Genomic DNA, 19,577 nt, shown 5'->3' on the forward strand with positions numbered 1-19,577 from the left:
TCAAATCAGAGCCTCCAACAAAAGGCAAAAATAGTTTGGCTTTCTTAGCTATGAATCCTAGGCTGACCCACTACTCCATGTCCAAAAATCTTGGTCATATTTATGAACATCACCTAACTCCCAGCAGATTTCCCAAACTAAGTATTAAGGCTATTTTTAGTTACTATCTTCTTTTTAAACAGAAGATTTAATGAACAATGAAAGCAGTTGATTTTAATTTCTTCTATTTAAAATAAGCTTTAGCATTCATTATCCCTTAAGCTACATTAATGAATACTCACTTTCCAATCAGAGGGAGTGAGAAGAATTAAGCAGTAAAGTCCATGCTCAAAATTTTACTTTGGAGAGCACATGTTTACTCTGATTCAAAGGTCAGTGAGATATTAATTTCCTACTGGGACAAGAACAAAACCAAACTTTTCATACCACGCAAATAACTTCAATAGGCAGTCCTCAAAAACCAACCAAACAAAAAACCACCCACCTCTGCATCAGATTTGGGATTTTGAGATACTTTCTGTAGAAGGTTATATGCTAACAGAAGCAAAGGATAAAATAGTGCACTGGGGAGAGGTTGGAAAAAACATACTAGTCTAATTAAAGTTCATTTGGAGTAAATCTTTGAAGAAAAACTTATTATACCTCAAAGAACAGATAACAGTTTTTCCTTATCCTGTTTATGAGATTTCAAGCTTTGATCCTTTTGGTCAAGTTTTCTTTCCAATATGTGAATGAAAACAGGACACCTTTGAAACAGCGCTGACATTATTATGTTTTCACTTCAAATACAAAAGCAATATGAAAATTTGGTTCTAAAGGTTTTGTAAAGGAAAAACAAACCACACAGTTGGCAAATCCAAAAATGCAAATTAAAGAACTTCCATAAAACCGATCCAGAGAGGAGTTTTCAAGTAGCAGACTGCTACAAATAACTGGAGAAGTTCAAAATTTACATCTTTTGGTTTCATATTTCATCTTTTCTTTAAAGAACTTATGAGGAAAATGTTTACTTCATAAAATTCAGACACGTATCAGTCACAAGAGCAATTAAGAAAATTGAAGCCTGACATAAAACTGTCACTTCCACCATTACTGGTAACAGTTCAGAGGCAGCCCCCCGCCCCTAATTTAAGTGCCTTTGAAAAAGGAAACTTAACTGGCAAATTATAGCAGAAATGGTGTTGCACAACCTGTATGCACATTAAGCGGAATTCAATAAAACACGTGCAGATTTGACTTTAAAATATCATGCATTCATTTGCATTCAGAGCATCATTTAACTCAGCTGTGTCATTTTTAAAACACAAGCACACGGACAGAAGCCAAGCACAGGCTCTGTTTCCTGAGAAGACTGCACTTTCAGTCATATAGGTGGTTTAGGTCAGGCAAAAAGGTTAGAACATAAAAGCCATTACCAGCAGAGGAACATCTTGTTTGCATAGATGTAAATACTCCTGTACCTATAAATGAAAAATATTGCTGGTACCCACTTAATCTACATGCTTTATGGTGGTTTCAGTAACTAGCAGTATTTGATAGAGAATTAGTTGACTCTACAGAAGTTACAATTTATTATTAAAAGCCTTTAACAGACACGGGGATAAAACCATTTCTTGAAAACCATGTTGAGTTTTAAATTTAAATGCATGTCATAGCAAAAAATCACCAAACAAGAATTTTGATTAACTTCTTTACCGAATGGGTTGTTAGGCATTGGAATGGACTGCCCAGGGAAGTGGTGGAGTCACCATCCCTGGAGGTCTTTAAAAGACGCTTAGATATAGAGCTGAGTGATATGGTTTAGTGGAGGACTTGTTAGTGTTAGGTCAGAGGTTGGACTCGATGATCTTGAGGTCTCTTACAACCTAGAAATTCTGTGATTCTGTGATTGATGTATAAATAAGGACTGAGGACAATACGCATTTTATGTTGATACAATTTTGCTTCCTTCGAAGGGAATACAAATTCCAACATGACTCAAGAAATGCAACTTAAAAATTCCAGATGACTACCTTCCTCTAATTTAATGGAATTTTTAGCTCAACTAAAAGTCCCCTCCAAAGACTTTTTATAGTTGAACCCTTCAAGATTTTAAGGCAGTACGAACACTTGATATCCTACTTGTTTTCAGGAGCCAAATTTATACATACATGCTTTGTTTGGCTAGAAGATTTAGACAAAGGTTAAAAAATACAGAAAGAATGACAGAAGTACAGAATACAGAGTAAAAGCAGTAACACATTAAACTCAGCAGGTGTGATAAAAACCTCCTTTAAATGTGCTCTTGGTCAAGTATTACAAATGCTCCCCATGAGTTGCTTCAGGAAACAGCAGTTAAAAAAAAAAACACAAACACATCAGTCTGTGTCTGGCTATGTACTATAGCTACGTCCGAATGTCCTTTAAATATCCAGCAAAACCATCACAAGAGGCAATAATACTTTAACAGTCATTTGTATGAAATATCAGCGCTCTGATAATTTAGATAATTATCTAATATTAATTGATGAAATTCTTACATATACATTTCACAGTCCTATAGATATGAGATCTAAACCCATTAAGAACAGAACTGCAGCTCATTCCTGGGGAAGATGGTCTTGTTTCTCCTTTTCGAAGCACCAGGTTCAGAAAGAATGGTAGAGGTTGTTTTCAAAGCTAACATTTCCGTGTACAAGTGGTTAAGTAAGGCTATAGAGCAGCACTGGCCAAGTACTTACTGCAAGGATACAGGTAAGTTTTGGCAACAAGAGTCAGGCTGAACATTAACAGTCTGGGTGGCTCAGTAAGAAGGCACAGGTAAAAACCTCCAAACAAGCAGCCAGTGCTCATACCTTCAGATTATCAAATTTCAGTTTGCTCTGATGGAGAAGAACAAATATTTTCATCTCTTTTAAACCTCAGCTAAGATTCATCCGTGATGCAAAACCAACTGCAACCCACAAACAGAACAGAAAATGCGTGCTGATCACGGGAAATTCCCATTAACTGGATTAGCAGTGGAAAGAAAGTTTTGAAGGCTTCTCGCACAGGACTATTTCCACAAACTAAAAGCATGCCTGCAATTTCAGAAGTAGCTGTCAATTTATAATTTAAATTAACTGAAAAGGAATTAGTATGGTTCATTAATGTGATGGGAACATCTCTGAAGAAAGCGATTATGGGGTTTACTCTCTGCAGCTTCCTTCTCAGGAAGATACTATTCACCACTGACAGACTCACCGTACCTTAAATGTTTGCTACATTTAAGTGTGTTGAAAGATTAAAGGAAATTAACGGTCAAGCAAACATGCATGCTCAAACCAGTTAAGTTCATTTATCATCCTTGAAAATACCTACTTGTACGGAAAATGCAAGACTTGTATGGAGGTAAAAATTACCATTGTGCAGGAAATCACTGGGAATAAAACACTTTCATTTCCCACAGCAGGATACACTAACACCAGAAAAAATAGCATGAAAGGTGACATTGAGATTTCTACATATGACTTCATAATCAATACAGCCCAGTATCAGACTAATAAAGCATTAATAAAAAAGTGATCATATGTAAAGGAAATTACGCTTAAGATTTATCAAGTTGTTGGAAGGGATTATAAAGTAGGTGACGGTTATCTTGGGAATTTAAAAGAAAAAACACACACCTTTTAACAACGTTTTTCTAATGCAGGAAGATTACCAAAAACATGTTGTTAGGATCTGTGGTAGATGTTACCCTGTTCAACATTTTCATAAACAACACAGAATATTAATAGTGAGGTCACACAGTTTGTTAATGGAACATTCATTGTCACTTTTAAGCCTGTTAAAGAGAGCTACAGAAAGATTTCACAGTACTGAGCAAATGAATTCCATTTATTACATATTTCCAAAAGTGGATAAATGTGAAGAAATGTGGGTGAACCAGCTGACTGCATACATTTATGAGTTCTAGCTTACTCAAAAGATATTTTAGTTATGGATGTTCTCTAAAAACACATACCTGCCAAACAATTTTTGACTACTGCCGAGCTGCTAAAAGAGCATTAAGAAAGTAACAAAACATTGTTTTTGTGTGCCAATATTTTTAATACTGCATGCAGCTCCATTTACCCTATCTTTAACAGTTCACAAAAACAGTGAGAATCACTTAAAACACCGTAACAGTTTTCATGAAAGTAGTACACAAGCTTCAGGGTTACCACAGATGTAAAAGTACTAATAGGCATTTTGGCACTACATGCATTAAAAAGTCTACTTGAGTAACCAAAGGGGAAAAAACAGCAACCAGAAGCATAGAATATTGCTCCTTGAATTTTAAGAAGTAGATTAAAATTTATTCTTATTGCTATTTTTTAAAGTGACAGAAAGGGCAGTCATTTTTTGCCTTCCATGCAACAAAGAACTGCAGGATCATAGTATAATTTATCAAAAGCGACTGCCTCACTTCTGCTGGTCTAATTCCCTGCTCAAAGCAAGGTGAACTACGTAAGCAAAGCTGCTCATGTTGCCCACTCAAGTTTTCATCGTCTCCAAGCAGAGATTTCACAGCCCCTTTTGGAATCCTGTTCCCATGTTTGAATACTTTCACAGCGAAAATTTTTTCTCCTTGCATTCAGTCGCAATTTCTTGCATTGCATCTTATATCAGTCATCTCTCTTCAGGCACTGTGCACCTCTGAGAAGCGTCTGGCTCTGTTCTCCATACCCTGCCATCAGCTAATGGAAACATCTCCCCTTAGCCTTTCCTTTCTCAGGCCAGCAAACCCAGTTCTCAGCCTCCTTTTGTGCATCGTCAGATTAATGGCTGCTGCTCTGCATGCTGAATTTGGTCTGCATTACTGCTGAAGTGTGAGCTTTGGCCTCCACTTCCATTTAATTAATTACAAAATTGATTTTTTTTTTTTTTTAAGCACAGAAAAAAAATCCCGTGAAGTAAAAGCCTTCGTGATTTTCAGCAAGTACCATTAAACAGAAATATCTACAAGTTAATTATTTTTCAAGAAAAAGAAACATGCTGGGTTCTTTGGGTTCTTTTAAAATGAAAGCACTGAGCGAGCTTTTCTCCTTTAAGAAAAATCACATACTTAGGTTTAAATGCATCATGTAGCTCTCTTAAAAGCTGCTCCCTCTGTTTACTCATTGTCAAAGGGACTTGACCTTTCATAATCAAGAATGAAAACACAAAGTGGAAATGCACCTTACAATAGCTGGAGAGCACTTGGTTTCTTTAAGAACCTGGCATTAGTTTTGATTTGATCTGGAGCTGAAAGGTTATCTAAGGTGGCCCAAGCTCAGAGAAACCAGCACTGGGAGGTGCTTGATGCTGTGTTGGTACCCAACCCAACAGAACCATCAGCTTTTACCAAGCTTTTCTAAGAATGCAAAATTTCTATCCAGATCCTCAGATATATACATGACAAGAATGTTACCACTGCCATTTTTAGTCATACCCTGCAGAAGAACACTACGTGGATATGGAATATATACTAGCTTCCACGGTCCCTTGCTGAGGATTACAGGAAGCACATGACAAGAACAGGCAGTTACCACTACCTACATCTTCAAAAAAACAACCCCACAAACTTTCATAAAATCCAAATTAAGTTAAATAATTACAAAGTTGAGCATCAAAAATTTTTGCTACTCTGGAAGGCAGAGGACAGCAGACAATGAGGTATTTCAAACACGTCACAGCCTACAGGCAGCACCGGTGGGAGCTGACACAGGGTCAGGGCATTCTCATCCTCCTTCCCACACAACTTTTACCACATCTTGCAAAGTATTGTGCAAATCATTTTGGAAAAGCATGAACAGACAATATTACCAATTCCACTAAGCAACTAGACTGCTAAACTAACTTCTATACTCTGTTAATTCTGGCAATGCAGACCAGAGCAGAGTTCTACCAATATTTTGTTCAAATATCTGAGTATCTGTCTTGACTACATGAAAACACTGGTTTTCAGGCTAACAGCAGTCAACTGCATTCCTAATGAAAAGTGTACCCTCTCCAAACGAATACATGTAGCCCTTTATAATCTGCCTACACAAAGAATCAAGATCATTTTCTAACTGCACTCTGTCCTACAGCTACAGCTTCCTGCAAGACAACTCACCACAGTAAACACGAACTGGTAACTGAAGCCTAGTGACAAATGTTAACAGTTTGTTGTAATCTATGCTGCTTTTACAGCAGCTTTCTTTGCTGGAAGCACTGAGATGAAAATCAGAAGGTCCTGATTCCTTCCCCCAGGCCTCATCTCAGTTACTTGGATCAGGGCCCTGAGTGCACTCCCCTCACCCTAGGGGTTTCGCTGCCAGAAGGGCTCCATAAGGAGAAAGAAGCATCTTGAAAAACCATCCTGCTCTGCTTCCCTCTTTGCTGTAAAAATCTTACGTTCGCAATACTCAATAACCCTCTTCTCTACTATCCTTACATTCATAGCTAGTGACCTCCACACAAGGATCCTACAGGAACTCTCCATGCAGATACCCCACAACCAGTTGCTTCACCTCCTCCATCTTCGCTTGTTTCCCAGCCAACTGCATACACACACAAGCCTCTATACTGAGGACCACAAACCACAACAGCTATTTCGTAGCCATAACAGCTGCTCAAATTGAAACCGATTCTCTTTAAGCTTGCAAGGTAAGCTTTCGGTTCACTGCGATCACTAAAGCCAAGCAGTCGAGCCGACCATTATGTGCTTTGTACTCTAGGATGATCAATGCAGCCGCAGCAGCATGACTTGGGCCTCCTGGAAAGCCTGGTGTGGGTGGAATGACCAAGGGCTCACTACCCCAGTAGCCAAACACTCTTCCTGAGCCAGCGCTGTCAGCAGAAGCAGATAACACACACTAATGGCTGCGTGCCACTTGCCTTCACCGTGGACTGGGCTCTTCTGGTGTTTTCCAGCAATGGGTCCAAAGTCATCTTCCGCAGACCTGATTTCTACACATTGGTCTTGGACAACTGCCAGCAGTCTATAATTGTGACAAAGGGCAGAGTCTCACTGTACCCAAACCAGAAAAGGAGAGCAGATCTAGTGACAGTGATCAGGGTCAGCCAACAGGCCAGTGGTTGTGGAACTTGTCTGCAGTGAAGAGGCAAGCCAAACAAGGTGGTTAAAACATCAGGACCCCGAAAGGCAAGGCACACAGCCCAAGACATGGCTGCAGCCTGGATGAGGCGGTGACCAAGGCCAAGGGCCTGAGCCTAAAGACAGCTCCTGAGCAGAGGGGGAACCCCAACAAGGCTTCTCACAGCCCTCTCCGTGACAGCCGTATTGAAGAGCTGATCTTGAGCACCAGCTGTGGTATTCAGGGCCCTGACACCTCCTATCCTACAAATCCCCATTGTTCCTCCAGAGACAGCAGCAGTAGACAGTAAGATGTTGACACCCTTATTTCCTATTCACAAGGTTCTAAACATCACTTTTTAAAAACACCTGCATCTATTTTCCCAACTGTGGTGCTTTGGCAAAGCTACAAATAATCCAGACAATAAAGCTGTCTGCAGTTCAGGAGGGGGAGGAAGAAGAGGAGCAAGCTTCCACCTCTTGCCAGACCAGACTTTTTTAATTCTGCAAACTTTACATACTCCTTGTGATCCAGGTATAGAAAGTGTATTAGAATTAATTTTAAAAGCAAGATTGCAATTTTTATTTTCAAGTAATTCCTGATAGTCTGCTCTACAAAAATCCCCATCCTTTTTCCCCACTCACCCCAAATAAGATTAAGACCATATAGAGTATTTTACCCTCCAATGTAAGGGTAAAATAAAATACAATACACAATCTCAAACTTTTACTTTAAACACTGTATGAAATTTGTCCTAAAGCAGATTTAATTTTTAGTGGGGAAGCCTTTTTGTAAGTTAAAATTCTAGCACTTACAGCTGCAAAGAAAAGCACTTCTACTAGAAAATTCAACCCATGCTTCAACAGATGATGTAAGAGGACAACTGTAAAAGCTGCATGCATTAGAACAAACAGTAAACCCACGTCATTAGGCTTTAGAGTTATCAGCTCACTTCAGCTCCTATTCATTTTAAATATATATTTCTGTTAGGATTCATTTTGGGCCCCAATCAGTACTGGTTAAATTGGAGCAGCTTGTGAGACGAGGTGCATACAAAAGAATTAACTTGTACGGATGGATGGATGAGATGAATTCTCTTCCCTGCTTCCCCTCACCTCTGAAGAGACTCCTCTGGGCTATAATACCAGACACCCATCTAACTTCCTACCATCTGAAAAATGCAAAATAATCCCCCAGATCTTCCTTAATTGCTTACAAGAAAGTTGACTCTTTTCATTAATAAAAAACAAAACAACAAGAAACACAAACCTAACGACACAACCCTTAACCTCAACCTTATTAGCATATTATCCTGTGCACCAAAAATCTTGTATTTACAAAAGTAAATTTCAGAAGTTTCTTAAAATGCACTTCCACAATTGCTTCCACAATTACGTATTTGATTTGGGCAACAACAGGGATAATAGAATCACTGACGTGAACCCTTTTATCATATTAAGACAAAGGATTATTGCGGTTCATCGTTATAATACTTCATAGCTCTGCCTCCAACCTTTGTTTTTCTCTAAAATTCACTTGTGCCTTTAAAAGATGGGGCTTCTACCCTTCCAAAACGAAGCACAAATCAGGAAATTAAGGTGATTTGCACAGACGGAAGAGTGAAGGCCTGTCTACAGTTCAGGCAGTCGCATTTATATTCCCTTGACAACAAGCAAAGCCCTTATTCTAACTCAAGGGAATTTTACCACATTTCCCCCCCCACTCACAAACCAAAATTAGAGTCTTCTAGAATACATCTAGTCTCACTTCAGACAAAGAAGGGTAAGGCTCTTGTAGAGATAAAGAGAAATCATGATCTCTTCATATACGAAGACAACTGCTGCTGCTCAGAGGAGCAGGCTTCTGAGCATTTTGTTTATTTCAAAAAAAAAAAAAATCACCAAACTTCCAAAGCAAAATATATAGTGATGGGAATATTCATTAAAAAAAATATATCTTTTCAGTATTAACAGCTAGCCTATGCCAGGGAAAGCCGAGAAGGAAAAGGTAATCAAGAACAGTATCAGCTGTGTTTCTTGCATATAAGTGCCATTGTTCAAGCTGTGCTGATCCCATCTAATAAATGCTCTGCTTTCCTAAAAAGTTCTAAAACAAAGCCAGCTTGAGGAAGATGTTAAAAAAAATAAATGCTTTGATTGGTTATGAAGGTTGTTTATGGGCACGTAAAAACACAAAGAAACACACAGTGATGCAAAATTCCACTAACCGCAAGAATACAGCGCGAGACACACACCTCAATATCATCTAAAAAAAAGAAGTCGGGAGAAAACGCATTTTCCTAAGGGACTACGTAATGTGTAGGTTTGCAGTGCAGCAATTCCGTAGCTCCAGGAGCACACGTTTCTGTGCAGAAGGCTGGCAGCGAGGGCTGCGCAAGCCAGCAGCAGATCAGAGCTCGCTTCTTAGCGCTGAGCCGCATCTCCTGGGCAGCGCTCGCTGGCTGCAGCACGGCTCCGCGCCCCCCGAGGGGCACCGCTCCCCCTCCTCCCCGGCCACCGGGCCCGGGGGTCCTCTCCCCGGCTCGGCTCTCCCCCTGGCCCCTCGCATCCCTCGGCACCAAGCCGAGGGCGAAGACCCGGCGGTGGCGAACCCCTCGCGGCTCACCTCGGATGTGCAGCAGGGCCAGGGGCTGGAAGGGCCCGTTGGGACCGGCCGCGTCCACCACCACCATCCTGCCGCCGGCCCGGTTACATGTCAACATCGGGGCTGCGCCGGGGGGAGGCAGCCCGCTGCTTACGGCGAGAAACCGGCCTCCATTTTAGGTCGTTTTTATTATTTTTTTTTTAATTTATAAAAAAAAAATAAAAAAGGCAGAAACTGAGGCGCTGTGCAGCTGGAGGGAACTGGCTGCCGGGTGATGTCAGCGGGCGGCAGCGGCCCCATTGGCTGAGGGCCGCAACTTAAAATGACACCGGGCGAGACGCGAATGGGAGGCGGCCGCGCCGGGCCCGCGCCTCAGGCACCGGGCCTGGGGGGGGCCCCTCGCAGCCCGGCTGGGCCGCCGCGCTCTGCTCTTCTTCCCCCCTTGCTAACAGGGGTTAAACGCCTGTTAAGACGGCGTATGGGGTATTTTGCCCCTCCTCCTTCCCCCCTTTTAGGGGAAAAAAGTTGAGAGTGTCTGCCAAGAACTGCCACACTGGAGGTCAGCTCCACAGTGGAAAAATACTGCGTCGAGGGCAGCGGCTCCAACGGTTCTGGCTTCCACAAGCCATCTTGGAAGGTGGTTCCCAGGAAGATAAATGCCTTTCACTCGTTATTAGTATTTTTTTAATTTTTTTAAATATCAGACTGCACAACCTTTCCCAAGAAGTGCTTCACAAATGGCTCCTAGTATGAGTCTGTTACAGACCAATGTCACCCAATTGTTCAGCTCCTGAATGCAGTCGCTCATTGCATTCTCATTTCAGTGTCTCTTTCATTCCAGAGACTGACCTATCTAAAGTCAAACCTAACACTGTCAAACTTTAATATTGCAAGATCCATGCAAGTTCAATTATTATAAGTAACTCAAAAAATATTTAAAACTGAAGTATCACATCACTAAGAACCAGAGCATGGTCACACAAAAAACATTTCACTGCACAATCCTGATAACACAAGAAAGTACTATAAATGTTTATTTTTTTTTCCTTAAATTACTTGAGGTATTTGCAACAAAACACTGTAAGCGCCATTTTCTTTATCACCGGGGATTTGAACATGTATTTTCAAAGTGTTATTTGAAGGACTGTTTTGCCTCCTAGATACTGCACCTCTGGGAGTGATGCTCAGAGACGTAAGCAATATTGTATTTGTACCATCTCCAGATTGGTGCTTCTCCACAAATACTATTTGCACCAGTACACCACCTTTCAGTATTTAAATTACCTATCTACAACATTTTCCTATCTGATACCAGCTCAAAAGAGAAGTACATCCAGAAGAAGAGACTTTTCAGTTACATAATTTGCTTACGAAAATCTGGAACAAAAATGTTCAGGTATATGCTTACCTAGCTGCAAAAATTGTATTGCCCTATACACCATCAAAGGTAAGTTAGAGCTGTACTGAGCATTATTAAATTAGATGAAGGAAAAATACTAATTGGGATATATAAGAGGAGTATTACCCATTTGATACACGGAGAAATCAATTGGATTTACTGACTGATGACTGGGCCTGATTTAAAGTAGTAACTCATGGATGTATCAGTTTAAGAACAATGCAAGCCTGGTCTCCTTTAGGCTCTTTCATCAATCTAGAAACAGACAATTAAAATATATATCCAGGTTATCCAGGTGCTCTTTTTTTTTTTTTGGGGGGGGGGGGGGGGGGGGGGAAGGGGGGAAAAAGTTGGTGATGAAGAGGTCTAGACAGAGTATCCAAGTGTTTTAAAAAGTAATTATGGAGATGGAGAGAATTAGTTTTTCTACAGTCACTGTAGTTAAGTAAAATTCCTCCTACATCAAGGAAGATAAGTTAGACATTAAATGAAAGCCTCTCACAATAAGCATAGTGAAACAAAGTAAGACTTCAAACTTTCCCTCCAATTTAAAAATGGACAAACATAATGAGTGATACAAATGCTCTTGATCCTGGTTTTGAGTACAGGAAAGTGGAATACATGAACTTCTGATACATTCTTAAACCTTTCTCTAATGCTGCAGGGATTCAGATCACCTGTCCTTCTAGTCTAGGCAAAACCAAGGGAGGTGTATTCTCAAAAGAGTCAGCTTTTGTATTTCTATATCCCTTGGGTATACCCTAGACTTGAAGCTTTAATCTTATAAAACAAAGGCTACCACAGAGATATGTCATTAACAGAACTGGATTTAAAATAAAGCCAAGACTGTTGGCTTTATGGATGAGCGAAGAAAAAAAGCTCAATATTTTCACACACAATTTTATGAGCAAATTCTGTTTTTCTTCCACATCTAAAGTACAATTAGGCTGTTCTACAATGATAAGCCTCAGTACGATGAAGCAAAAAATTGTGTTTAAAATTCCAGTTTATCTGGTAACCACATCTTTAAAAGAGCAGCTGTATCTCCTCCTCTCTACTCACATCTTTGCTTTAATGGTAGCTGCTGCTTCTGTTTGAAACTCCCTGCAAATACAGAAGTGGATATGAAGACTGCTGGTACAATGGTACACAATTTATCTACTGTACTGGAACACAACAGAATAAAAAGGGAACGTTACCTTAGTTACAGTGCCATTTCCTACTTTATCCATAAGCATGGCTTGAATAGTTGAAGGCTCATTTGCAAAAATTTCTGTAACAGTTCAGTAAGTCAACCCCCCTACATTGTTCTAAAGAGAGTAAGTGATAAATGTGCAGTGCTAGCAGTAGTACTGGCAGAGCACTAGATCATGTTCAAGTAAGTTTTCTCTTGTGAAATACCCATATCCTGTTCACATTTCTTCCTCTTTCTTCTGTTTAAGGCCAGTACTTACTAAATTATCATGAAACTTGCTCAAACAGCCATTACAATGGAGTATATCCCTGATGTGCTTCTTGCAGGGTGCTAGGGGAGCTGGAGAACCTCAATCTTTACAAGACCTTTTGCTCGTTATCAAAATCTGCTATCTGTTCACCAGGTAAGCAGACTACACACTCTGCTCAGGAGGTTTGTATAGATGTTCTTTGCTTCAGCCTTACAATATTTGATTTGCCACCAAAAAAAATATTTATTTAATTTGAATTAATTTGAGCAACTTCATCAGTAAAAAAAAATTGCAAAGAAAACTGAATTAGGAATTGATTTTCTAATGGGAAGGGAAAGAAGGTTAGGACAAATAGAACACCGTTAATGATTATCAATAGGAGGAAGAGGTTATTTGAACAAATTTATGGAGACACTTTCATTGCAAAAGAATCAAAAAAACATTAATTCTAAAAATGGCAGCTGAAGTTAACAAATTAATGAAAAATATATTGACAGCATAGCAAAACTGTAGCTATTACACATTTCCTCTGAACCTGATTCTCACTCCAAACTTCCTGACAATAGGAATGAAGAAAAATCCTATCAAGTTCTCAGGATTTAATCGTTACATTTAGGATCCAGCAGGACAGCTGGTGAATTCTCTTTATACTGAGGCTATGTGGCATTTCCTTCAAAACAAACAGTCCATTTAGGTTGTGATGTAAAAACAAACAGACAAAACAAAACACCAGAAACAAAAAGTCACCTGTGCAAAGCTTGCCTTTATTTCTGTTCTGAACTAGTTACTGTTCTAACTACTAGTGACATAACCAACAACACAAAAGACAAAAATTCACCTGATTTTAGTTATTTCCATTAAAACACCTTAAACAAAGCTGTTTACCACTCAGAATAAGTGAGGAGTCTGAGCTTTTAGAATGAGGAGAGGGAAATGTTATTTAGCCTGAATTCCAAGGTAACTGAAGGCATAACTCCATGAATATTGAAGTTGCAATTCCTCAGCAACCTAAGCCAGTCTAGTTGCAGACTGCTTCAGTCCTCTTCCCACATGCCCTTCCACTTCAGTCCCACAGTTGTGAAGGCTGAGTCCACTAACCCAACAGAAAGCCACTTACATTGCTGTCAGGTTGCTTTTCATTTAGGTTAGACTTCCACAGGAGTCTAAACTGAACTAAGTCTTCCAGAGCTGCTGCTGCAATCCTGCCTCTCCTGAGGCACATGCGCCTAACTGTCTGCAGCCCTGTACCTTTGAGCTTGTGCAGCTGCATGGTTGACCCAGATTAGGAAACAGAGCAGAGTTGAAATGAGAAGGAAAGAGGTTGGGATGAGCCAGGTCAGTACCATTATCTGGCTCACCAGACAGCCATGCAGAAAGGAGAACGAATAAACACGTCCAAGTTTTATTGGTAGACCCAACTTAATTCTCCCCCCCCACACACACACTCCACCAGCAATTTTCTTCCCTTTAAACAACAACAAAAAAATTACCACTCACAAATGACAGATATAGAAAAAAGAGTCTTGTTACTGCCATGAACAATGAGTTCATAATGTTACTCAAGGACAATAAAACTGTTTTTAGGGGAGGCGAACACATTAGGTACTACAGTCTGGAAGAGAAGCCACAGCAATAGGAAGGATATTGGACTAATTCAAGGCTCTGACTCGATTCCAAAGGACAGGCAAGAGGAAATGTTCTTGTCATAGGAACAGGGGCAGTGAAAACCATCTTAATACCCAGCTATCCAAAAAAAAAAAAAAAAGCAAATAATTAAAAAACACTTGGATAAATAAAACAAGTGTGAATTATCATTTGGCTTCCTTAAAGAGCTCCTAAGACTGAAGCATGGAGAAATACAGTACTCTACCTTTAATGTTGAAAATCTAAAAATATTTGCTTACTAGAGTACAGGAAAAATTTGATTAAAAGTGAAATTGGCAAACATCTGCCCATGGCTGAATTTGTCTCTGTCTGGATCTCCTTGTATTTGCATGGTCACTGTAGCGCACACAGACTCAGTGCCAAGTTTTACTTCAGCCAATACCGTATACTCAAAAGACTTTTTAGGAGGGAAAAAAATACTAGATATCTGAGTTCGGAAAGCTGTACAACACAGACTCATTAGTTACCTTAAAAGAACTGTGTTTTAAAAATACAATCTAGTGCAAAAACATACTTCCCAGGGTAGATAACAGAGACGCTTTTCAAGTACTGACACTATTTTAACCAAGCCTTGTACAAAACCTAATGTACCAAACTCATTCCTGTATGTGGTCTTAATTACATAGATCACAAGTCATTCTCAAGAAGCAAATGATGCTTAAAAAAACACATTTAAGAGTAAAACCTTGAAAGCATGCTAGTCATTCAGCAGATGCATTTAAACGTATAAATATTGAATACAACACTTGATTAGTACAGGTCTTAAGAAATTAGAACTTTAGTGCAGTGAAAAAAAGTGTAAGTATCATTACAATGAAAACCTGTGCAACAAAAAAATGTTCTTTTTGTAAACACAGGCATAATAAAAGACATTTTAAGATATCTAAACTCTGAACATACAGGTTAAAATCCAGGATTTAAAATATGGTATTGTCTTATTTTCCATTTTTATGGATGCTATCCAGGCTTCGGTAGAAACAAGTTTGGTAGGAAAAGCTGCCAGTGACAGATGTAGAGCATTCTTCTAACACTTTCAGCTGCTGACTAATGAGTAGGTGTTTGATAGGGCAGTTGAAATGAAAAATGGCTCATTAATCCAAGCCTGTGATTTCATGTAAAGCTAGCTAAAGAAAAAAAAACACTCAAGCAAAGTATTTCTCTCTCTTTATAACCCCTTTTTGGGGTATATTTATTCACGCACAAGGTATCATATTTCTTTATCTTTAAAATGTTACAAAATAATTAATACTGGATAATTGCTAAATACTTTAATGCTTTCATAATCATTAAATATTAAAATATTTACCGATTTGACAGCATACTGTCCTGTATGAACACTAAACAACTGCCAGCTTTTGCTGTACAGGATTTCTGTGTTTACCATTCACATTTGTTTCAATAATTCTTCCAGACATACAAAGTTACTAGATGAAGGTGGCGAAGAAAGCCTCCACAGTTCTTTCACATGATACAATACACACATTCACTGACAACTAAACACACTGATGTAGGACCTTCTGCAGTACTTTCCTTTACAGGCTTTTTGTTTCAGTAAATTCAATAGAAAATTAGGTTGCCAAAAATACTATAATAGCACGAACACAGCCAGGACCAGAAGAATAGCACTTAGCATACCGAGTTAGCCCAATGTAGTTCATGTACAACAGAGAAAAGCATCATCTGTTTCACAGAACTGTATTCATCGATGTTTTGCATGAGAATGCATTTGTTTGGCCTCACTGTTTTGCCTTTTACATGCATTATGTCTCAGGGCAAATTATCTTTTATAGTAGCATTATCTTGTTAAATCTACCACCTCACTTTGCATAACATACTTTTAGCTAAACAGCGATGCTACCACCTTGCAGCTGGACAAAATTCTTTATTCACTATGAATACACACAAGAAGTGCAATTAAGCCGGAATGGCTGAAATACTGCACCTCCATTCTGGTTTACAACTGGGAGGAGGTTTTTGTGACAGAAGCAGCATTAAACATTGAGACTTCCAGTCTCAACAGCTTATAAGAAAAACACTCCTCAAAACCTTAAAAAGGTCCTTTATCTCTATGGTTCCTATAAATTCAGGTAAATTATGGATATCCAGCCTCTTCTGTATCAGAGAAATAGATGGCAGTTTTAAATGAGAAATTAACACTGAGCGTGGACTTATCCTGACGAGAGTTTGGGGAAGTTACCAACGTATGTCGCTGTATTTCCCTGTAGCACAGAGGTCAATACTTCATTTGCTTTTTAATTTACTTTGATCTCAGTTTTGCTTAGCTATCTGTTCTCTGTGTTGACAGATACATGTAGTGGTCTTCCATTTCTGATCACTTCAGAAACCCTCATTTCTTCCTTCCTCATGGGTACAACGGTTTGATCAATGAATATTAGGCCCATTTTTTTTTTTTTTTTTTTTTTAAATATTTCAAGTCTTAGAATCTTAAAATGGAATCACTTCTTCTGCAATCTTGATTCATCAGATTTTAATATTGTATAGAGAATGAAAACAGAGCTATCTCCTAGACATCCACTTATGACTTAAAAGCATTAGGAAAGCTTTAATAACACTTGTCTCTCTATCAGAGTCCTGTATCACAGGCAGACAAGTTGAGACACTATCCTCAAGTTCTCTACTTGCACAAAACAGGCTCAGAATTTGGCATACCTCTAGAAGTCTCTGGTTGGAAAAAGAAAAAAAAAGAGAAACCACACACGCTACGTGAAATGTGCTCAGAAAAAACGTCACCCTTCTGACCTGTCATGGTCATTGCTCCCCACCCTGCCTTTTTTTTTTTTTTTTTTTTTTTTAAAAAGTTTTGACTTATAGGCTGATTTCACCAAACCACTAAATCAGAAAGACATTCTTCACCAAAATGTCAAAAACAGCATTAATCAACACACACAGCACGACATTCAACAACAAAATACCAAAAATCTGTTAATCATATCATGGAGTTATGCTACACCAAAGCAGCACAATGTTGCATACTCTACACTGCTCAGCACTCAAGAGTTAGTCTAAACATCCACATCTGTCAACACAGCTCATTTCTTCCTACCTTGATATATATATATATATATACACACACCTTTATAAGAAGATTGTATCCCCATTTTCCAAGATCAGAAATCCAACCCCAAGAGGGAAGTAGTAATTCTGTACACAAATTAGGATCTGTATTTGAAAATAAAAGCTGAATTGCAACTGCCATCTATTAGATTACATAAAACAATGTTCACCTTCATGTAAAAAAAGAAAACAACCCCCAAACAAAACTACGACACTGGTGTCATGGGAGTCCTCTATGAGGCTATAAAGCAAATTTCCACCCAGCTTTAAAAAAAACACACAGACATGCTACAAAAATAGCATATTTTTGATTTTTTTCCCGAATTTACATATGCATGACTAACACATACTCATGGGGAAATTCTTCAACACTTTGGAGTATCCAGGAGCACTAATTTTTTAAAAAAATTATTATTTTAGAAATGACAGAGAACATCATCTTTTAATGAATACTCCTTGCAGGTTAAAGCTGGATTTGTGACACACCTGTATTTGACAGTGTACGAAGTGTTTTATCCCAGTCAGGGCATCTTGAATATTGTATTCAAAAATTCTTTTTGCAACATTCTTCTGCGTATTGTAGGATTCAAACCAAACATAATAATAAAAAAAAACTCTCACCATTTTATACAAGTTTTCTAAACACTGCACGTTTACAGTTTACTAAAAATCAGCACATCCTTACAAAAGTAACGTACAAATACAAGTATGCTCACCTGTCCATGCTGTCAAAATCCCTTGTAGCATATAAACTAAACGTACATTATGTACAAGGGAACATCTTAGAAATAATTAAGTAACAAGACTAGAATGGTGAAAAGCCTGTCCACCTGTAATGCAAGTATTTCTAAAACTATGAATTTTTATGAGTACTTAATATTATACATTTTTGAATCATTAGCCCTACAATTTACTTTTCTGTATTACTAACTTTGCACAGCAGTGTGAATATAGTAACATGTAGGTTTCCTGTTAACTGTTTATGAAATGCCACATAGCTGGCAGGCCTGTTTTTTGTTATTTTTTGTTCTTTACCAATTACTCAGCAAGTCCATCAGAGCAGCACCTCGATGATGCAGTCCTGCAGATGTTAACAGTGGCACACTACTCATTTAGCAAGGGCCAAATATGATCTCAGTAAAATCAGAGAAGAAAAACACTTTAATTGTAAAAATATGCTTGCAAAAGTCTTTGAGTAGAGAATTCAGACAAGATTAAGTCTGATCATCTAATAATTTAGACAGTAAGCTAAGCCTTACAAACATTTATCTGAGAATGTTTTCCTACAGAGAACACTTGGGAGGAAAAATGCCGGATTTGGAAGTAAATGTACTTCAAGCCAAAGGTTAAAAAAAAAAAAAAAGGTAGAGTAAAAAGTTATCTTTCCCTTCCCTCAGCATTACATCAGAACACTGTTTAAGATTTTACAAAGACATCTGAATACTGGTCTTTGGATACTAACAATCCCCTGTAAGAACTGAAGTGAAAACATGTTATTGTAGCCACCGAACATGTAAGCAACAAGTATGCGATTTATAACATCTCTAGATTCTATTCAAAAGTTTATCTTTAACATCAATTATTGTTTCCTCTCAAAACTAGATTAATATAGCTAGATGATTAGCACATACGTATCACACACATAAGCTCTAGAGCTTTATCTAGTATAATGTAATAGGGTGTCAGAAGTTCATAGAGGTAACCTACATTACAGAGCTGAAGCGAAGATGACCCACTGACCCATCAACTTCACCAGATATAAGCACTGTAAATGCCAGCACATGGCAAACTAAATCACAGACACCATAGAATTATTTGGCAGTTAACCATGAAGAAATTATCTACAGTATAACAACCAATTCCAGTTCCTTCCTTCAAGTTTAAAGGGGCACTTGCAAAGAACACAAACTACTTCAGTGTCAGTGGTCAGATACGTGTAAATATTGTTTTATACATTTATTAAACATTCATACTGAACACTTAGACTGTTTGTCTCTCCCAGAACACATTCTATATTTGTTAACTTCAATACATCCTGAATTACAGAAAGCTGTTTTGTTAAGAGAGCTAAAATAATGGAACCGGTAAGTTTCTGAAAGCTGAAACACCCTTAATTATTTATACTTGATATAACCAAAGCATTAATCAGGAAGTTTTCAAATCATAACACCACAAAAAACATCTTTAGACCAACAAATATTTTTTTCTCCAATGAATAGCTGAAAGCAAAGTCAACTTGCTGTAACATGTACCTATACAGCAAATCTTAGCTAAGAAGGAAAACAAATGAGCTCGAAGTAACATAACACAAGGTCATTGGCACAGAGT

The 19,577-nt window shown here is 38.5% G+C and overlaps 1 protein-coding gene across 3 annotated transcripts in view; it reads right to left on the reverse strand.

Moving 5' to 3' along the window:
* PPP2R5C (protein phosphatase 2 regulatory subunit B'gamma) overlaps positions 1-19,577 on the reverse strand; it is an 81,743-nt gene that overhangs the window by 41,895 nt on the left and 20,271 nt on the right. The window contains exon 1 of one of the 3 annotated variants that reach the window (XM_027458161.3): positions 9,687-9,957. The exons of the other annotated variants lie outside the window; for them this stretch is intronic. Coding sequence (XP_027313962.1) covers positions 9,687-9,783 — 97 coding nt within the window. The 5' untranslated portion in view covers positions 9,784-9,957. Of the gene's footprint in view, positions 1-9,686; positions 9,958-19,577 lie in introns of those variants that run through there. 3 annotated transcript variants of the gene reach the window in all.

The sequence above is a fragment of the Anas platyrhynchos genome, chromosome 5, assembly GCF_047663525.1.
Source record: "Anas platyrhynchos isolate ZD024472 breed Pekin duck chromosome 5, IASCAAS_PekinDuck_T2T, whole genome shotgun sequence".
Lineage (NCBI taxonomy): Eukaryota > Metazoa > Chordata > Aves > Anseriformes > Anatidae > Anas > Anas platyrhynchos.